General features: G+C 37.4%; 2 protein-coding genes across 2 annotated transcripts in view; one reads left to right on the forward strand and one right to left on the reverse strand.

Moving 5' to 3' along the window:
* CLSTN2 (calsyntenin 2) overlaps positions 1-22,007 on the forward strand; it is a 486,477-nt gene that overhangs the window by 33,758 nt on the left and 430,712 nt on the right. The gene's annotated exons all lie outside the window — the stretch shown is intronic.
* On the reverse strand, positions 552-21,986 carry RBP1 (retinol binding protein 1). Its single transcript, XM_031596408.2, has 4 exons — positions 18,614-21,986; positions 17,861-18,039; positions 4,731-4,832; positions 552-1,104 (listed from the first exon to the last, which is right to left on the reverse strand). Exons 1-4 carry the CDS (start codon positions 18,684-18,686, stop codon positions 1,051-1,053), a joined length of 408 nt encoding a protein of 135 aa, XP_031452268.1. The 5' UTR covers positions 18,687-21,986; the 3' UTR covers positions 552-1,050.

Consider the following 22,007-nt stretch of genomic DNA (forward strand, 5'->3'; position numbering starts at 1 on the left):
AGACTAGAAGAGATGCTCTTAGTCCATGTGTTTCAGTTGAGTGTTTCTGAGTGGCTTGAATTGAAATGGGAGTACTGTGGTCTTCCGATGCTTTAAAAAAGACTTCTAGGAATAAAAACATTCAAATTTATACTCTGGAATCAACGTAGTGACTCTGATTCTGCTAGAGCAATTATCTCACCATAATACTAGGGGTACAGAAATCTGAGGGTCATGGCAGAAACAGGTGATTTTGCATCTCTTGCTGTACAAGAATTAGGAGTAATTACATGATAGCAGAAGGCAACAGGTTCAGGCGAACAGAGAGATTTCTTAAACAACTGTTTGCTAAATATTTGCATTGATCTCAAAAATGACTTGAGATTTTTATGAAAGAAAAATATGGTGAAGGTTATTGAATACTGATATAGCAGCTTCTGGTTTGAGCCACAGATTAGAAAAGACTGGGAGAGGATTGTGGTGTAATTGCCTCCTGGCCATAATTCTGTAATTGCTGTTTTTCCAGATTATTGATCCATAACTTTACTTAATTTAAAAAATCAAATCTTCAATTTTGGTGGAATACTTTCAGTGAAGTACTGCTCCATTGGAGCTGGTGGTAAAATTCTCACCGGCTTCAGAGAGATGAGGATTTTTGGTCAGCCACGTACTGCATTTCTCATTCACTTCCCTACAACAATTCATAGCCTGAAAACAAGATTACATTAAGGCCCCTTGTTAAGGCTACAGAAAGGCAATTTTCACTGTAAGTAAAAAATGTGCTCACATGGCCTTTAACTCCAGTATCTTGTTTTTTATCAAACAGTCTCAGTTTTTGTGTAGTCAAGAATCATGGTGCACACCCATTTATAGTGTTTAGTAACTTTAATGGGGTTTTATTTGCAATTATTTTTTAAAAATAATTTGTTAAAAATGTTTTTGATTATACAGTTCTAATGTAATCTTCATCTCTGTATCTTTCATCACTGATGATGTTCATTACTAGTGCTTGGAGATTTGGTGGCAAGTCTGTACATTCTACTGTTCTTCACTTCTGTGTCAGCAGTAGGCTCACTGTACCTTCTTAAAGACCTGCTTGCATTTGACTCCACACACTCTTATTTCCTAGGAAGAGAAAATAATTTTAAAATTACATCTTTTACATATTACATGTGCATTATATATTTATGGATATGTCCAGCTTAATTTCAATATGAAATTTCTTATCAAATTAGATTGTATAGCTTGTACATATTTTAGCCTATTTTTAATCCTAATAATACCACTTATTTTGGGCTTATTTTCTGGAGAAAGAAAGGTGGAGTAAGAGAAGTTATTTTGGGATCTCAGATCTGAGAGGACCAAATGTGTTCCAGGGGCATTATTGCTTATTTGTGTGTGCAACTGCTTAGGTGTTTGAAATGAGCATTCTGTATTTTGGACATATAAACAAGGTTTTTGGGATGGATTTAAGTAACAAATTCTGAGTCTGTATGTTGATGATCAAGCTTACAAACCCAGAAATCAGCCAAAAACCCATTCTAGCAACCCAGTGGTCACGGGTAGGATGGGACAGGTAATCACATACAGAAGAGTTGAGCTAGGTCTATAAACCCAGCACAGCAGTGAGATTTGACTGAACTTCACCATATTAGATGCCTAACGCTGCCAGCTGGTCTTCTGTCTTCCATAATAGGTTTTAAAAAATCTTTGCTTGCTAATAATTGGGTCATACCTAACTGCTCATAAGAATGTACATTGATTTATGAGACTTACTGTTGTTCACCTAACATCATTGAAGATGCAGTTTAATCTTCTCTATTACTGAAACTGTTGAGGTTACACCTGAGTTGCACAGACTTTGTGGGAATTTGTGCTGACTGGTTTTTCTGGAAGAAGAAAATTGGTGGAACTTCTTAAGGAATGTATAGACAAAGATTATATATGACATAGCAGAAAGACTGTACTTCCTATTGCAAGATAAGACATATATAAAGTTGTCAGAATATTTTGAGGAATAGGAGTTATAGTTAACTGGGAAGTTGTGCGCATTTCCTTATATTTCTTTATAAGCTTTAAAATGACTTATTAAGAAGGACTTACACTGGGTCAATAACCTTACTGACATGTGTTGCCAGTCTGTTGTAAGAGAAGGTGTTTCACGATGAATTGATGAAACAAGCAGACTGGTTTTGTGATTTTAGTTGGAACTGGTTTTGTTCACTGTATATATAGGGAACCCAAAAGAAAGAGTGTGCAGTAAGTCCAATGAGATCTGCTGACAGAGATAAAAACCTGCAGAGCAGGAGCAATCAATACAATAGAAAATGGCAATAAAACTGAAAAGGGAATGGAGAATGGTCAAATAAGTCACTCACATAAAACAGAATCCAAAGAGGAAAAAGAACTACAAAGTACAGACCATAGATTGAAATGGTAAAAATAGGAGGCGATAAACTACTAAAGGATGTGGTACTACTTTCTACAGAACCATGGAAGGAATTAAATTAACACTTGGCTCATTGTGTAAAGTTCAATAGCATCATAAAACTATCGAAGTATCAATTTTTTAGAGGTAACTGCCCATTGTATCAAAGTACTTTCAGGAGCACAGGGCCCAGTAATCTTGGCTGATCAAAAGATACTAAATGGAACTATTTCACTGCATGTGTAATGGAGAGAGTTATATTAATGAGGATTCAGAGGAATAAAGGGGACATCATTTGAAGTTCATGAAGTATAAAATGTGATAAAATATTGGGGACTGGCTTCTAAAATATTTGGGTACTTCTTTTGCATGAAGTAACTTTGTACTGGCTTTTGGATGCATGATGGATGGATCACAGTAAATTGTACAAGTGTCAGTGCATGGATACCGGTATGTGCTCGCAGGTATGACACTTCTCATCACAGCCTTTTGAAGCAAAAGCATCAGATCAGTCTTGTTACGTTAGGGTACCTAAGATGGCACTAGACAACAGGGGCACTAGCACCAGAATCTGAATTTATGACTTCTCAGATATGACTCTTGACAGGTTTAAGCATAGAAAATGGTCTGGCCTGCAGGTTTGTGACCAGGTTTTATGGCTAGTGCATGAGTCAGAGTAAGGACAGCAGAAGTCTAGACTAAAAAAAAAAAAAAAAAGGGTGTTGGGAGTAGTAAATGGGAAGAGAGAATGATTGCAGGGAGACAAGAACCTGAACTTCACAAAATGGAGGCCAAAGAAATCCAAGAACAACTAGTGCCATCACTTCATGTGGGTTAAGTGCAGCAAGGAGTAAGCTGAGCTTCAGGGCCAGACACAGCGTGGCTAATTGCAACCTGTTTACTAGCAGAGATTCTGAAAAGGCTACTGCTTGGGGTCACAGTACCAAGTGCTTTGAATCTGGGAGGTAGTGTGGAACTGCTGTGGTGTTTACATGCAGATTAAGGGGATGTTTTATCCTGGTTTTATCAGTATTCCATATCATGACATCTTGCAGCAGGCTATTGGATGCAGAGGCACAGTGCATTGTGGAGCTGTACTTCCTGATCCTATGCTCTTTAGCACTTTCACATGAGTTCCAACTCTCTAAGAAAACTACTATTCCCAGGAACCTCCCCAGTTCCCAAGTGATGTCCAATTCCAGGTGACAGGGATGAGGCACTTCCGGGTTCCAGCAGTGATGGCAGCCTTCCTCTCTCTCCCATTTGAGTTATTAATTGAAACTCTCTTCCTTGCTATTATCTTACATTCTTTCACCATTTGTAGTAAATCTGTAATCTCTCCTTATGATCTTAGTTGGATCATTTCTCTTTCCTTTTCCTCGAAAGGAGGAGGAAGGGGCTCCCTTCTCCTGTTGCACTTGAAACTGTGACATATATACACAGGAAATTCTGCAGTCTCATTTTCATTGCTTCACCTCTACTTCTGTTGAGGCCACAACTATAAATTTACTTCCATCCCTACCTGCATTACATCGAGTATGTAGTCCAGATGGCAAGGCTTATTACATACATTCCTTCTCCAAACTTGTTTCTGGGACTTCCACTATTTCTTATTTAGCAATAAGAGGCTTAGGGCACTTCTGCAAAGATTTCATCTATAACAGTTTCTGATTTGGATATTTAGAGAATATTAATTTGGAGTGTTGAATGCTAAAAGTACTGAGCAGAGGAATGAAACTAAAGTTGGATTTTATTTTCTTAGCAGGAAGAGTGCATTTTATCCGAAGTAATGAGAGAATGAGTATGCTATGAAGAGCTACGTAAAGAAAGAATAGGCATCTTCTTTCAGATCCCATTAACTTGGAAAGATGGAAATGGTGATCAGAGAGAACGTGACATTTCAAAAGCTTAATTGCTGTTTTAGTTCTCTGGGCTATAATGCAGCTTGGGCTGTAACTATTTTAAAAGAACAATAGTATATTGTCCCCTTACGGCTTACTGTTGGGTGTGTAATTTTACAAGCTCCCATATTGTGTATTTCACAGAGTGTACAAGGACCATTCTGTTAAATGGTTTCCTCAGTGTAAACATTTCAAACTGGTATGTCTGAACAGTTATCAGAAAGAGTACTGCTTTGAAATGAGGCAGTCTTTATAAGGGACTTGAAAGAAGAACGGTGCCAAATTAAATTACTACTTTAGAAGCAAGTCAAATACAGCACCAATACTTAATTATGTCAAAGAATGCCAAGATAACACAGCACTCCATCTAGCCATTTCAGTAAATAAAAGGATGGCACTTAGTACCCATTATATGATCTTACCAGGTGCATTTCATCTCCTTCAATCCACTGAGTCCAACCACGATCTTCTTTTTCTCCTTTCTGTACACAGAGTAGCTTATCTCCATCCCAAGAAACTGTGGTCTAAGAAAATGGGCACGTTCAGCATTACTGTAGTATTTCATGATATTTTGATTAGTTTCCTTAAAGAAAAACTACTCTCTAATACAATGGACTAATGAATCTCATAAGAAGAATAATTGTAGAGTATTGTAGTACTTAGTATAATTACAAAAGAAATTTGCTTAAAGATCTAATTGCTTCCCAACTGCCTGTCAAAACCTGCAAAGGTGAGATAAAGCTGTTTAGCTGCAAGAAAAGAAATCACATGAGAATCATTATGTAAGAGTGCACTTCTTTTTCCCTGCTGACAAATACAACAGCAGAAGAGATGTACAGCCTAGTACTGTATTTGTAAGAAGAGCTGAAAACTTGAGATTCAGGTCTTTTTCCACCACAAGTACTGCTCAGCTGATCTACCTGAACACAGTGCCCACTTACTGGCAGCTCCAGTTACACAAGAAAGTCTTGTAAATACTGGGCTTTTCCCCCCCATATCTTAATCTGTCTTCTGTCATTGAGCGGAGTAGTGTGGAAGTATCAGTAAATTGATAACATTGCCAGCGTCCTGTTTTGTTTAGCTGGAAAGTAGTTGAGCCAGAACTGGTAGAATACCGGTTAAGGTGTTGCAGGATGTAGCTCAGCGCTTTCACGAATACCTGCACTGCCTTGAGTAGTTCAGCAGAACTTAATAAAATTACTTGAATATATGAGAGTGCATCCTTCCACTTATTACTGTGGCTAGTCTTTATTGACAGATGCTTTTCCCTTCTCCCTAAGATAAAAAGAGGAAGATTCTGCAGAATTTTTGTAGAGGGAAAGGAAAGATAGTTTGTGCTGCTTTAGGATAGCTTAGCACAGATATTAGCACACTGCTTTCAAACCAGCTTGAGTGAAATGAATCTGAAGACTAGCTACAGATTTACTGTCTACCTCGTGTAAGTGTTCAGGCCGCTGCCTGTATAAGCAGCCAGATTGGATAAATTCTGATCTAATTAAAGGAAAACTTAATGCATCCATCCTGTGTGGTTTCTAAGAAAAGAAGCCACCCTACGTTTTTCATTCTTTGAATTAAAATAAGTTCAACATTGAAGAACTATGCAGACCTATTTATTTGTGTATGTCACAAGCAATTAATTCTTAAATGATAACCATGATAGCATGATAGCCACCCATCTATAAATGAGTACAGCCAGCCTTCCTCACCCATGGGAAGCTTTAGATTAAACAAGCATGGAAAAATGAATCACCAGAAAGAGTGCCAGCAAAGATAATTATAGGCAAGGCATTATGAGTGATCCAACATAGTCTATTTGCACCATAGGGGGTTTCTTAAGAATCACAGAATGGCCTGAGTTGAAAAGGACCACAATGATAACCTAGTTTCAACCCCCTGCTATGCGCAGGGTCACCGACCAGCAGACCAGGCTGCCCAGAGCCACATCCAGCCTGGCCTTGAATGCCTCCAGGGATGGGGCATCCACAGTCTCCTTGGGCAACCTGTTCCAGTGTGTCACCACCCTCTGAGTGAAAAACGTCCTGCTAATATCCAACCTAAAACTCCCCTGTCTCAGTTTACAACCATTCCCCTTGTCCTATCACTGTCCGCCCTTGTTAACAGCCGTTCCCCCTCCTGTTTATGTGCTCCTTTCAAATACTGGAAGGCCACAATGAGGTCTCCCTGCAGCCTTCCCTTCTCCAAGCTAAACAAGCCCAGTTCCCTCAACCTTTCCTCATAGGAGAGGTGCTCCAGCCCTCTGATCATCTTAGTGGCCCTCCTCTGGACCCATTCCAAGAGCTCCACAAATGCCAGACTTTTGTCCTCACTAAAATTCTCTCTGATCTGTAAAATGCATTGGCAGTTTTTTCTGTTCAATCATGTCAAATGATGCATTTAAACCTAGTAGCAGACAACATTTAAAAAATGCTGTCTCCTTTCAACGTTTAAATGCTAACGCGGGGGGGACAACACATTGCGGCAAAGCTGTAGTTAAGAGAGCTAATGTGGTTGCCATTGTTAATATCGTTTTGCGTATCTATTTTGAAGATATGGATATCCAGCTGGAAAGTAGAAGATAACAAATAACACTAAGTTTATATCTCAAAGGCTTTCTGATGATTCTAAACCCCGAATATATCAGGTGAACTTTATTTCTGCCAGGAACCTACAGATGCAAGAGGTACTGGGGAATAAGTCATTTGTATATGCAGATTTTCTTAGTAGGAGTACTTATTTCTATCCATTAAGCACTAGCTTAATCATAGATAAACTGTTAGATTAGCTGTAAAGTTAAATTTTGTACCACTACGTGTGAGTTCCAAGGCAATATACTATCATAAAATCAGATCAAATGTTATTAGAACTACTCACATGCAAATTCAGTTACTGTGGAAGTTACCAGTTTTGATACTTCGCTATCTTAGGAGACTTGGGAACACAAAAGAAATGTTTGTGGGAACACAAAGAAGTTTTTCAGCCTCTAAGAGTTTTAAAATCATTCTCATCTCCGAAAACACACTTTTTTTTCTTTGTTGTTGTTTGGTTTGGTTTTTCTAAACAAGATTAGATACTGCTTTTGGTGATCTAGTGACAACCACAGAGAGTAAAATATCACAGACCATTAACCATGCCATTTTATCAGAATTCCCAGATGTTATCCTTTTTCTTCCTTTTCACAAATATAACTACTGATGAGATGTGAGGACACCATACAGTTTCTGATTTTTGTATTTGCTATGAAGGTTATAAAGGACAGAATATATTATATGGCAAAAGAACGTAATGTTATCTTCTTTGTTAGCAGAAACAACTGCTTCATGACAATAAGATTAATTGGTAGCATTTTTATATTTTCTTTCTTTAGGTCATATTCTAAATTCTGATATAAGACCCAAATAACACAAAAGACAGAAATTTCTCTTTTAAGTCAGATCAAAGAGGAACAGTAAGTTCTTCAATTCCAAATATCTCTCCTGAGACAGTGAAGTATTAGTTGAGGTTGGAATTGTTATGGCTGTTGTAAGTGCACTGGTTGCTGCAAATAATCTACCCTTTCCCAGCAACAAAGACAGCAGTACTTCCCTTATTTCCAACTGTTTGAGCCAGAACATAATAACATCCCACAAATACTGCTAAATATTAGCCCTTTTGTTGTAAATAAGAACAATTATTTTAGAGTTTTCCTTTTGGAAACACTCTCCTTTCTCCTTTCTTTGTGTATATGGAATATTTTTTCACTGACTGGGAAAAACACTGTCACTCCAAAAACATAGGTTTTCTTTTGTGTTCATAACTGCCAATGCTGTTCATATTTTAAGTGAGAAAATAAACTATTTTTGTATTCCCTACCACTTTTGACATCTCCAGAGAGTCCCTTTAAATTCCCACGTTAACTTAACAACAGCATAATTGCAGCATAAAGAAAAATATGTCTGGAAGAAAAGAAGAATGGTAGGGAGATAAGGTAGGCAGTTAAGATCTATGAACAGGCAGTGCTTGGATTTTCTTATGCCTTCAAATTCTGTATTATGCTGATTTTCTTTTGAAGCTTTATTCTTGCAGCTTAAACTGTTCCCTTGCATCACCCAAAGATGGGCAATGTAATAGAACTTGTTAGAAATGTATTACGTGTCATTAATCAGTATATCATTTCAGTGAGCTATAAAAACACTAGCACCATGCAGTCAGTGATTAAAGGAGAATACTGATCAAGGATTTCTTGCTTATGTTCTTTACCTCATTGCTTGCTTACTGGCAGATCAAACTGAAACCTAGGACTGACATATCTTGAGTGAAATATATGTAATTCCACAGAACACATCAGCAGAAAATGTTGATTAATATGATTTTCTCAAAAATTCTAACCAACAATATTGAACCTCTTTTGGATTAAATACTTTGTTCCTAACATATAATACAAATTGTAATTAAGAAAGAGAGAAGAAGCCAATATTGTATCTTTTGCCAGTGGTCCCAAAGACTGATGGTACTTCTGCCTGCAAGGAAGAGATGGATTATTTTACAAAAAAGAACTATATTGTATACAAGCTAGCAGAAGAACTCCTTGAGAGTAACTCCTTGAGAGTCGCCCTGCTGAGAAGGACTTCGGGGTTCTGGCTGGTGAAAAAGTGAACAGGAGCTAGCAGTGTGCACTTGTAGTCCAGAAGGCTAATGGTATCCCAGCATCCACCATAAGAAGGGCGGCCAGCAGGGCAAGGGAGATGTTCTCCTCTGCTCCGCCCTTGTGAGGTGCCAGCTGAAGTACTGCATCCAAGTCCAGGGCCCCCAACACAAAAAGGATGCGAAGCCTTCGGAGATGGTCCAGAGAGGACCACAAGGATGATCCAAGCGATGAAGCACCTCTCTTATGAAAGACAGGCTGAAGGAACTGGGCCTGTTCAGCCTAGAGGAGACTGTGAGGAGATCTCAGTGCAGCCTTCCGCTATTTAAAGGGAATTTATAAACATGAGGGAATTCAACTTTCTACACGGGCAGACATTGATAGAACAAGGGGGAATAGATTTAAACTAAAGAGAGATTTAGATCAGACATCAGAGGGAAGTTCTTTACTGAGAGAATGGTGAGGTGCTGGAATAGGTTGCCCAGAGAGGTTGTGGATGCCTTGTCCCCTGGAGGTTTTTAAGGCCAGCTGGATGAGACCCAGGCAATCTGATCTAGTATTAGATCAAGTGGCAGTAATAGCAGTGAAATCTTGTCAAGTTACAGCAGATAATACTTCCAGCTTCTAGTAGTAAGGCACATGGACCTACAGGCAGATATACTGAATTGTGTAATTTACTGAAATATTCATCAAACAAACATTTATCAGAAAAATCTGCATTGTCAAACTGCATAAACATCTGATGTTGGCAATGCACAGTGTTTCTCATTCCCATGTTGGCTGTTCCTTATGTGCTAGCTTGTGATGTGTGCTATGCAGCTGAAGACACCTAGTGTATTTTACGGGTGAATGAAATACAGTTTTCTCCTTAAGTAGCCAATGAACATTTTTTGCTGAAGCTACATAGATTTTTGACATACTACATTTACAAATATGAATTGCAGTTACTATCTTTCATCAAAAATGTTATTGATTTCCCATCTTTTGGAGAAACACAGCAGTACAGTTCCCATTTTTCTTCTGCTTCCCTTCAGAGTGTTGTCTCTATATTACAGTGTAGTAAATGTCCACAGTGCCCTAGGACTGCATGACACAATCCATGCTGTCTCAATTCAGTAATTCTGTGCTTATGGAAACTACTAGTCATTTTACAACTGTAATTATGATTTAGGAAAAAATTAAACCATGGAAAGCAATTGTTTAGATCAGATAGATCTAAACAGATAGATCTAAAGGAAAATCCACTTTGAGATGTGTCCTATGTTTCCGACTAACACCAAATAAAATATTCTAGATTTCAGTCAAGCACTACAATGTATCCAATTAGATATTAATTAGATACTTAAGATAAAGCTTTTTCACCTGGACTATCAAAGTGATATAAAAATATCTGATAAGCAGCTGTCAAGTAAAATATTCATCAACTGAAGCGTTGATGGAATAAACTAGTATTGATATCACAGCCATTGTAATGCAATGGTGAAAACACATTCATTAAGCATCATAGTCACTACCTGAGACCTTTTGCATAGGAGGCATACTCTACTTTGCTAACAGAAGGGCAACAACCACGGTAAGCATTTGTCACCTCTCCAGCAACTCCTTTGACCTCACCAAATCTACAGCTGGTAGGTTGCTGACATAAAACACTGAGAAAAGAGCACACTCAAGCAAAAAAATACGGATGTTTTTTCTGTTGCTCTTTCAATTCCACAGCTGAAATCAGGTGAAATTAGTTTTCTAAGAAAAGTCTGATCCAGAAATACTGGGAGCATGTAGAAAATCAAATTGAAGAATAAAAGCTATAGGTAATTTTTCAAAGATTCTCAGGTTAAATGAGATATCTACCATAACAGTTTAGATATTCTAGAGTCAAAAAAATTTGTAATAAAGACATTCAGTTAATTTCTAATACTACTTAAAGCAATCTTCTACCTTCTTACAATTATTGTTTCAAAGTGAATTTTTTTGTTTAGGTCCATGTTTACTGTAGTTGTTTTCATGGACTTCTGAAGCAAATCTTACTAAGTTGAGTAATTTCCTTGCTCCTTCTCTACGTGCTATGACAAATTGCAGCTAATTTCAGTAGGTTTAGACTGCAACAGCCAGAATTGGTTTGAAGTTATAAGGGTCCATAGCAGTTAAGCAGTACTTCCATAAATAAGATTTTTTTGAGTTTTGATAGCTTTGTGAAAAAAGACTTACTGAACTAAATACTTGGAGTTAGGAAATTCCAGTCACCTTCAGCAAGATGGAATTGCACAAGTTCCAGGAGAGTTCATCACATAGGAAGATAGAGTAATACCTCTGGATTCTGGCTTTTAGTGTCTGGCTCCAATATGATTTGCAGCAGCCAGGCACTTCACTTCTAAGAAAGCTGTTATACTCTTCCACCATGGCACACTCATTTTCAAACTCAGCCCATTTTTTTTTTTTTCACAGACAGCTGTTTGCAAGCCAGTTGAAAGGCTAGGCAGTGCCATACGAGGTTTTTAGTTGTGGTGGTCCAGACTTCATTGAGCCTCTGTAGACTACAGTTTGAATTCTGAAGGCTCCTGCTCAGGCCAATTTGGGTAGCTGAGAAATAAGGCTGAGAGAAGCAGGACAGCTCAGACTGGAAAAGACAGAGGAGATCTTATCAATGGTTATAAACATGGGGGGGAAGTGAAGTGGATGGGGCCCTGAACCTTTCAGCAATGCCCAGTGACAGGACAAGGGGCAAGAGGCACAAACTGAAACACAGGAATTTCACCTTCTCAGAGGCTTACAGAGCACCAGAACAAGCTGCCCATAGAGGTGGTAGTGGTCTCCTTCTCTGGATAAATTTAAAACCTGCCTGGACACTTTCCTATGTAACCCACTCTACTGAACCTGGTTTAGCAGTGGAGTTGGACTAGATAATCTCTAGAGGTCCCCTCCAGCCCCTGTGATTCTGTGAGTGCATGAACTACCACACTACAGGCTGAGTGAAAATCCTGAAAGATGCAATTATAGAGATGTATCACCAAAAACGTCACAATAAGGTCTCTATCTAGCAACCCAGTACTATGGCTGTTTTTTTTCAATTGTCCTGATTCTTGACTGTGTTCTGGCTCTGATTTACTGTATTTGAAAACAAAGTAGCAATATGCTGAAAAATGTAAGCAGCTGCCAGTAAGGTCACTATTATATTTAAGAATTTAAATGGAAAGAGACTACTGTTTCCATAAGGCACTACCAATGGTCAATAGGTTCCAAAGTACAAATTGTTTGAAAATCTAGCTGATCGTAAAATTTGATTCAGAAATATGAATGGCCTACATCCCATTACTCCTCCTACCTTAAATTCTAATTAAATTAAGATACTCATTTTTTTTTTGTCTACATAAAAACATCTTAGGATTATGAAGATAAACTGCTATGAAGGAGAAGCCTGACAATCTGAAAAAACTGCAGAAACATTTCTTAATTGCTAGGATCACTTATCTATTGAGAGAAATAAACTGCTTGTTTGTTCTGCTCATGATCATCCCATGAATTCCAGTAACTCTTTCCAAAATCTAACAAATTATTCTGTTAGTATTGAAAAATCAAGAAGAGAAGTTATTGTAGTATTATACCTCAAAGATCCATTTGAAATAAGGGTTCACTGTAACATCTTCCAAAGAGGCAGATCTCAAAAAAGGAAATATGTGGGCTTATTTTGTCTTTACTACGTGAAAAACATCTATTAAACATTCTTCAACAGAAAAATGAGTGATAGGATTCTTGGACTTTATTGCAATATTCCATTTCTAGAGAGAGACTATACATGTTTAGCTATCCTGTAGTTAGGGAGGATGCTAAAGCCTTTATCAATCTTCGCTCCCATACCAACTTCAGTTCAACCCTGTAAAAGCAGCTATAAATCTTACCTCCCATTTAATCATTCCTGCTTTAAGCCAAGCAGCAACAGAAACTCCCAGAGTTAAGTAATAGGAAAACGCTGGTAGCACAAAACAGAACATTTCTCAGTTGTTTGTGGGACTGGCACATGTGACATATCATAATGGGTATCTATAACTATAGAACTCTGAAATGTGTTTTCGTGTCATTACAAACTTGCTCAGATCACGGAAAGACAAGCTGGTTAAAATGTGGGCATTCTGCACCTGACTGATAAGCTTAGTGAAATTCACTGTAGTAAAAAAAAATGAGACACTTCTAGAAGTGTGCTTCGGTGACTGTCAGCATCTCCGTTCCTAGCAAACGGAATTGCAATGACAAGTTTTAGATCAAAGGGTAAGCTACTGTCAGTGTCAGAACTTCAAGTGTTCAAATTGCTTATTTTGTATCCTTGCTCATAGGAGCAAAGAGGGAAAGGGAGAGACATTCCAGGCTCTGGGGGAGTGGAATAAGCATTCTTGTTATCACATGGTGTTTTATTTCTTAGAAATGGTTAGTTTTTTTGTTATTGAAATAAAACTGTAAGAATCTTAAAAAAAAATGGGATGACTTGCATATATTGGATGTCAGAAAAAGAGTAGAAAACAACAAATCTAATTCACTTTGTGCAAAGATCAGAATCGACTCTAAGACATTGACTGTTTAAATTAATGTGCATAACTGATTTGCTCTCTGGGTAAATTTAGCAAGAAGCAATTGCACATAACACTAATGGTTTGTCATTCAAAAAGGAGTTTGGTAAGTCAGGTTCTCAGGTTTTCATCAGATTATTTCTGCTTGCACACTGCATTACTATTTCCCAGAGTTCTCCAGACGCATGTAAAGCTGAAATGCTAAGCCCACTCAAAACCATACTGCCCACTGAGCTTTCAGAATATTAGCAGTGATTTTGTGAGTAACTAGCTCAAAGCCTACAGTTAGACTCAGGTAGTAGAAATGAATCTAGCACTGCAACATTTGAAGTTAATGACGTCTTAATGTGTATGACAAAATATTCTAGAGATCTCATCTGACATCATGTCACAAATGTGCTGAGCATATCACTTACTGCTAATATGCAGTAATGCCAAAAAGACATGCAATATGAAACAAACAAAAACAAGAAAAAAAGAAAAGAAATAGCTTCTCTCTACTAAGGCAAAGAGACAACCAGAGTTTGAAATAGATCCAAATATGGACCTCTGTTCTCTAGAGCCCCAGAGAGGTTGACTGGAGAACTGTTCTTCCTCACTTGCAGCCAGTACTTTGTAAAAGGTCAGAAACACAAAACTACATGAAAACTACTTCCTCTGAATTAAAACCCCTTAAAGTCAGAGATTAGCCCAGCAAGAAGCTGGGGATATTACTGCAGAGAAAGGGAGCAGAAGATTTCAGAGAAGACTAGGATATACATATATATACAAAGACATCTCCCATCAATTATCATTCTAGAACAAAGCTTTTTCCAATATAGTAAATGAGAAAATACTTACAAGCCCAAATCAACAAATTGAAGTAATTTCTAAAAAGAAAGTGACAACATTTGTAGAGGTATAGAAATGAAAGAGTTGAATCACAGGGATCAAGTAAAGACACACTGCTGACCTTGCATCTTACTAAAAAGAAACAATTCATTTTGCATCTTCTCATTCTGTGAGGACTCCCTTCCAAAATTCCAAGTGTCACTATTGCTTGCTTTTTCTAACAGAAAGTATTCATTGCAATGCCTACTCTAAAGTAGATTAACAGCTGTGAATTCCATTTGTGGTATTAAAGGAACCCTGCTGAAATAACAGTTTAAAAAAGTTTAATGAGCCATGTAATTTTAATGGCACTTTTTTCTGACCTTGCAACAATATAAATCAAATTGTGCCTTAAGTGCCTTAAGTTCATTACATTTTTTTTCTTGAATACCAACTAGGCAGGAATCATTTCTTGCTTGGAATACAGGGAATATCAACAGTCTTTTTGGCAGCACTTTGCCTATCATTAGTGCTCTCTCCTGAGTGGGCAGCTATCCTAATGCTTGGTTTTAGGAAACAGAAATTTTATGCTCTAAAGCAAGTTTTCACTTTCCAAGTTAAATAGAATCACAGAAGTACTGATATCACCACCAACTCTGAAGAAAATGGAATCATCCAAAAATATGCTGCAGACAAGAAAGTGATGATTAACGATGGAAAAAAACAAACAAACAAAAAAACCTGCTAAGGTTTATCTATCTGAATTATCTCAGATAAGCATCCAGCAGAAACTAAGTGACCAGCTATCATAAGGAAAATAACCCTAAGTGAAATCAAGAAAGGCAGCCTATACTATCATAAGACTTGTTATCATACCTTTGCATTTCTTCTAAATTTAGACTCAGCAAAGCTTGTCAGCTTTTACTCGTTGCATACTATTGATTTTGAAACATTGTAATTACTCTGACAGATTCAAAGATGTGTCTTACAACTGAAAGGTGAACAAAATTTTAGTGACTTATACACAGGAAGATTGAACCTGTTCACTGTGCTTTTATTTCTACTGATGTTAACCCTAGTTAGATGACTCTAGCTATATTCTTTCTGTTGGCTTCGCTCTACAGAGTAACGTTTAATGTGTAATTTGTTGTATCAATGTTGTATCACTTGTTTTGTGTTGAGCTGCTTGTTTCTGAGGAGAGAACCAGTCCAGCAGTCTGATCAGTTCACAGTGTAAATAGCAGTAAATGACTCAAATTCTCCCATTAGACAGAACATTAATGATTACGCCATTTATAGCATGTAGATTCTTAAGAATCATAGAATCACGAGGTTGGAAAGGACCTACAAGATCATCTAGTCCAACCATCCTCCCATTGCCATTGCTACTACAAGCCACTGAACTATTCCTCATAGCTCCTATATAGAAGGAAAGGAAATATCAAAAGCTACATTCAACCTTCACTTTTATGGTGGCTTTCCTCATACCACCAACTCAAGCAGTGTTCCAGTATCTGTCAGCTCCATAAACCCTACTTTCACAAGGCTTCTGGCCCTCTGGAGTTTTCTTTGCTTAAAACTGCAGATCTTTGTTGACATCCTGGTTATTAGATTTGGACTGAAGCTGCATCTCAAAACTTCTTGTACTTGTCTTTCTTTGGAAACGCTGAGGTTTCATAAAAAATCTCTTATCGGAGAATTGAACTATTATGTATGATATATTACAGGCATTGATTAGATTGACCTTACAGAGCTGCAGTTGGTATCTTCTGATGTGGGAGACCACAAAGAGATACCAGAGACTTCTGAAAGCTTTTCTGAAGTTGCAATCTTAAGTCATACTTAGAGAAACTAACTGTCAGGATTAGTGTGACCACAACTTTTTTTTTCCCTCCAAGGCAAGACAAGGCTGATACATCCTGTTTACAATTCTGAGTGATTTTGCAACAAAGCACCAGTAGATACATTTTTTAAAGAACAATTAGAAGTAAACTAGATTCTATTCCAAATCTAATAACTGCTGTAAGTGACTGGAATAGTCTTTTATTTCTTCCTGCGGATTCAATATTTTACATTCTTTCTTATTACTCAGTTTAGAAAAGTCAGGTAGAGAATACAGGCCTATTACAAGTAGTGAAATGTTTCAGGGAACCAAGAGCTACATGTTATACCTATTCACCATTTCAGAAGCAGGACTGGGCAAGGGCCACATTTTCATGTCTTCTGAATTGTTTTTTTTTTGAAGCACAGTGGTTGTCTGATACAGTTTGTGGAACTCATTGCAGGCACATGCTAGCAAAATTACTGCATTCTGCCAGGTAAAGGATGTTTTAGTTGAGAGTTTAATGGTCTTTAATAGTGCTTAGCTGGAGATAGTTCTGTACACATGTGTATCAGTAGTTCACTGAATTAAACAATGGGAACTTTGGATATTTTTAGCCCTTGAGCAGATACGGTGACCGTTGCTATTTCTGAAAGTGCTTTAGCCAAGAAAATCTAAGACCTTCTTCAGGTTCATATTTGCTCAGTGAATCTGGACTTCTTTATCTCGATGAAGAGCCATCCAGAAGACATATGATATTGGGCCACTTCCCTTTACACACATACACTTCACAATTCTGCAGTTTTTTTTTCTGAACTCTGTCATGCTCTTACCCTCTGTAACAAAGAGTGCAGAGGGATTAGTTAAGGACCTTGCTTGCTGCTCACCTGCCCCTTTTTTCCCCTATTCTTCCAGGTCATTCCCTTTCCTGCCATTTACAGAGCAAAAACAAGTTAGTCTAGTGTTAGAGAATAATATGCTGCACACATATACAACTTTCTAAGACTGGAAACCTATTAATTCTATTTTGTATTACTTCTCTATATTCCCTGCTGAAATAATTTTCTTTTGCTTATCATCTTCACTGTAGGATATCACAGGCATCATGCTCTCAAATACAAAAGAAAATATCCAGCTGTATATATTTGAAGAACTTGGTATTCTTAAGTTCTCCTTGACAATGGGTATTTATCAATCATAAGGAAAATATTGTCTCTTCGGCAAGTGAACAGAGCTCATAATGCAGAGACCTCGGTGCTTGCTTATTGATTGTGAAGATTTGTTCCAGTTAGGCTAATTAACACATCAGCTCTACCACATACACCCAGGAAGAAACGAGCACAGAAAAACAGCTTTTGAGCACCTGACTGTTGTTTCAGTTGGGGAAGGATACCTGGCCCTGAAACAAGTTGATTTCTTCTACTCTAAAGCATCTGTCAGTGAAGAGATTCTGAAAATTGCAGATGTTTTTCAGACTAACAAATATTCCAGAATAACTGAGAACATTGAATTGAAGTTATTATTCATTAATTGCTAGAACTTTGTCATGATTCTGATTACAATTACATTCCATTAATGTAAAGGCATGCTAAAAACCATGCACATCTCAAACTGAGAAGTATAAACATAATTTTAGGAATAGCCACACACACACAAAAAAAAAAAAGGCTTATAGATGTAGTCTATGCAAAGCCTTAATAGCCTTGTTTTTATTTTGTCAGTTGTTACAGTTCTAATTCTTACCATGCATTTGCGATCATCCACCCCAGCTAAATCCTCCTCAAACTCCTTTCCTACATCAAATTCCATGATGTAGTTTCTAAAAGTGCTTAGCGTTTTAATAATCATATGATCGCCATTCTGAAAGATTTCTTTGTCAGGTTTTAGCAAGTTTGCTATTTTTCTTACAGCAACATTTACATCTGAAAAAGAAAAAGAGAGTTACTTTAATACAGAAACATCTGTCACAAAAAGAGGCTTGTAGCTCTTGGGAGAAATTAGGTGAAGATAAGTGTCCAGATATTTCAGGCCAGCATGTTTAAAAAAAAAAAAAAGAGTCCACAGCGTAGTTCTGTTACCTACATTTTTGTCTTGATTTGCTACTTGTATTTGACAGTTAATAAGGGTACTAGTATTTCTACAGGAATACTAGCATTTTATGTACTTCATCACATGCAAACACACAAAACTGCACCAAGTACATTACCATCTCTGTAGCATGCAAAACTTTCACCCTCTCAAATTATGTTTGGGCTTTAAATTTGAAGCCTGCCACTTACCTCTTTCAGCTATGTAGTTTAGTCACTACACATGGAAACTCTGTGATGTTAAAAGTGGATTGCTTAAGAAATTTTGCACACAGAAATTCTTAGTTCCTGAAGAAATTGTTTCTCACAAAAATGCTTTATGACCGTACAAGTAGAACGGATTCATGAGAAGATTAAGATAGTCTGCATTTATTGATCACTTATTAAAGAAACATGAAGGGAACCTTACCCAGTGCTTTGAGATATTCCTCAAAATTGTCATTGCTGATCATTTTCCAGTAACCATTGAAATCTGCAGGCATCCCTACTTCAGGTAATTGTCAAAATCAGCCTCAGGTTCTGCACTTTACAGCTCACTGCCTTTCTTTGTGGCAAATCTGAACTCTGGTTTCTTTTATCTGGTTTTTAGACCACGTAGCTATGCAAGTCCTTCTAATCCGATTACTGCTGAAGTGTTGCCTTTAAATCCTTCCACAAGGCTGAACCTCTGAGATTTCTACTGACAGCAGGATGACTTGATTTAAACAGAATAAAACATTCATCTTCCCTGTAACTTCTGTAAAGCTACTGATTATCTGGAAATTCATTTTAACCATAACAACTCTTCTTTTGTACCCACTAAGAAATAAGATCCTTTAAATGGCTTTAGGTTATTAACTAAGGCTACACAAGTGTACAACTTGTGTGCTTTTTTTGAGGGAATATCTTACTTCCTTGAGTACATCCATTTATTTTATGCCTTCTTTATGGAAAAGAAGGCCTACAGACCTCTCATACAGCAATTTGTGTCTGCATTAACTTATTCCATGAGCTCCTTAATTCTGCCTGTTGAGGTGTTTGGGCAGCTGAGGACTCAAAAAGGGGCATTTAGACATAAGCAGCAGTGGTTTGTTCCATACATGAATAAATACTGCATCACAAACAAATGTGCACTTTCAGTTAATTTAAGCAACACTGGAGCAAAGAAGCAGCATTTCATAGACATTAACTTCTCATTTGCCTTTACAGCAGTAATTTGTTTCCTAAATAAATAACAACAGTGTATATATATATTTAATAATACTACTAAGTGATTGAAAACAAGAAATCCTTAAGGCTAAAAAATAGCATTGTGTTTTAAGGTGTAATGCTATAATGGGATGGAAAGTACCATGATTATAGCAGGGTGGCAAAGTCTTTGACTGCAGCAAATGACAGTAAGCCCAAGTGCAGCAGCTGCAAATGCAGAAATGAAGGAAAAGAGCTGCTGACCTTTGGAAAGCCTCAGGTAGGCAGGGACCTCTGGCAAGAAATGCCCTCACCTCTACTACCAACCCTTAAGTGAGGTCAGGAAAGGGTTGGATCCTGGCTCCACTCTTCTGGTCACTCAGGTACATAGCATGCACCTACCTTCCATTTCAGGTGCTCAATCCTTGTTTCAGGCCCTGACTTAGCATTTCCACTACATAAGGATAACATAAGGATAAGAGCAGTCACCAATTTTGAAGCAAAAAAAATCAAACAAATTACCAAATTACTTGTATATTGCATCCAGTGCTTCCAAAAGTTAAAGAGTCAAATAATATAAGACATACTTAAGCAACAAATACAGATAGGCTAGAGAGAAAATTCTTATCTACAAAGATATACTGAAACACCACAGGTTTGGGATTTTAGCAGAAAGCACCTGTCATGTAACAGAAATCTGCCTTGGCAATATAAAAAGGTACCTAACTAACATGACCTGCAGGAAGCAAGAGAACATTTGCTTTATAGCAGACTCAAAGCATTATTGCTTTAACTTCGTGTACAAACACAAAAGTACAGAAGAAATTAGGCTGTCTTCTTACTCCCTTTTAAGTTTGGAAGTCTGAAGATCTCTATTCACTTTGCAGTAAGCAACCCTCTTTCTTGCTGAAAAGAAGAGATAGAAGCACAACCTAACATCTTATCTGACATTGATATGCAACAACTATCTTATAACTCAGCTTTTCTCCCTGTGGAGCTACTTCAGGGAAAGGGTACTGATAATTGTATTGTAAGGGGAAACACTTTGAGAATTCAGACTAAGAGCACACAACTTCTATTCAGTTCAATTAGTCCCACATAAGATACCTTTCTGCAGGGAGCTGAACGACTGTCGTGCTGGTAGATACAACTATCGTGCATTCCAAAATACTAACTATACTGTATTGTTTTAGGGTGCTTTAGCCCCCATACATCACTTCATTACACATCTTATGATTTAGAAAAGTAATTTCAACTATAAAGATGGAGTATCTTACTATTACTGAGCTACATTATCTGATTTTTGCACAATCCCAGAGTATGGATTGGGCAAGCAATTATTTAAGGACAACAAACTTCATCCTTTGCCATCTTTTAAAATTCACTTCCAAAACACAGACTTACCAAACATAGATAGCCATTGTAGATGCTGAGATTAGAAAGCTAATGTCCTTGTAGAACCAATGGAAGAAAGGAGGGCTTGTCCAAGACTGGCATGAGAGCCTGACTTGAATAACCTGAAGTACACACTGAAAGAATTTCCCTTCCACAAATAAGATGCCTTAAACCAAGCTGTGTATGCCCCCGTGTTTACATCTTTATCCAGTACAGAGAAATCCTATATGAGCAGAGTTCCTTATTTCAAAGGGATAATATCTAAGTAGTTCCAGTACATTAGACCAAAAGTCCTTAAAATCCGTAGGCTGATTTCAGCAGTGCAAAGGTATGATACTTTCCAAACATACTAACCTACATTTTATTAATTCTGAGCCAAATGTGTACTCTTAGGTTAGAAAGCAATTTGCATTTTAGTGGCACTATAGGAAATGTCAAATGCTAGCACTCAGTGTGAAGTAGTAGCAGCTACTCTTTCAGAGAGTAGCTAGTTTTTCACATCTGTTGAATCTTCTCTTCTGGTATATCGTAGTTTTATGCAGTCCTGTTTAAGCAGTAAAACAAGAAGCTACGTGAGGCCTACAGTCAGGTTTTTGCCTGTTTTCCTTCCTTTTTCCTGAGGGTAAGAAAAATCAAAGGTAGAGCAATCCTCCAGAGCTTGCTGTTAACTCACAGGATAGCTGAAGGCATCCTGTTAAAAGTGAGTGAGACAGAATCAAATTATGCAACCTACCTGCAAGAGAATGGATTTGTCTGGCTAGCATTTGCATTCAAATACTAAGAAAGAAAACATGAAATACCTAGGAGACTATCACATCTTTTCAAATAGTACAGGTTCAGCTCCATGCCATTATTAAAGTAGTTGTCTGTTTTGGCACAAGACCTGTATTCTTTTCCCTTTTACTTGTTTACTAAAACATTATGCTGAATTAATGGTTTTCTTTACAAAGAGATGTACCTAGACCAAGTAACATTTTTGAAAATAATTATTTATTGTAACTTAGGTTTATATTTAAACTAGAACAAGAAATGTTTTGTTTTCTTTTGTTTGGTAATACGTTTCCATATCATTCAAAAGTGAAGTCACCTATAGGAAAAGACAAGTTACATGTTTTATATGACACAAATTTGAACTTGACTGATCTATGAAAAATTGGATGCATTTTAATATTACTTGGGAAAATGGCCGTTTCTAGCTTTTGGTGTTTTGCTTTTGTTGTTTTTCAGAGGTTTTACGTTTT

Source organism: Phasianus colchicus, chromosome 10 (genome assembly GCF_987193195.1).
Source record: "Phasianus colchicus chromosome 10, bPhaCol1.hap1.1, whole genome shotgun sequence".
Lineage (NCBI taxonomy): Eukaryota > Metazoa > Chordata > Aves > Galliformes > Phasianidae > Phasianus > Phasianus colchicus.

Coding starts and splice junctions, on each gene's coding strand:
- RBP1 (XM_031596408.2), bottom strand. CDS start 18,686: ATGCCTGCAGATTTCAATGGTTACTGGAAAATGATCAGCAATGACAAT. Junction 4,833..17,860: donor TGGATGATCGCAAATGCATG/GTAAGAATTAGA, acceptor CCATTTTCTTAG/ACCACAGTTTCTTGGGATGG. Junction 1,105..4,730: donor AAGGAGATGAAATGCACCTG/GTAAGATCATAT, acceptor TTCTCTTCCTAG/GAAATAAGAGTGTGTGGAGT.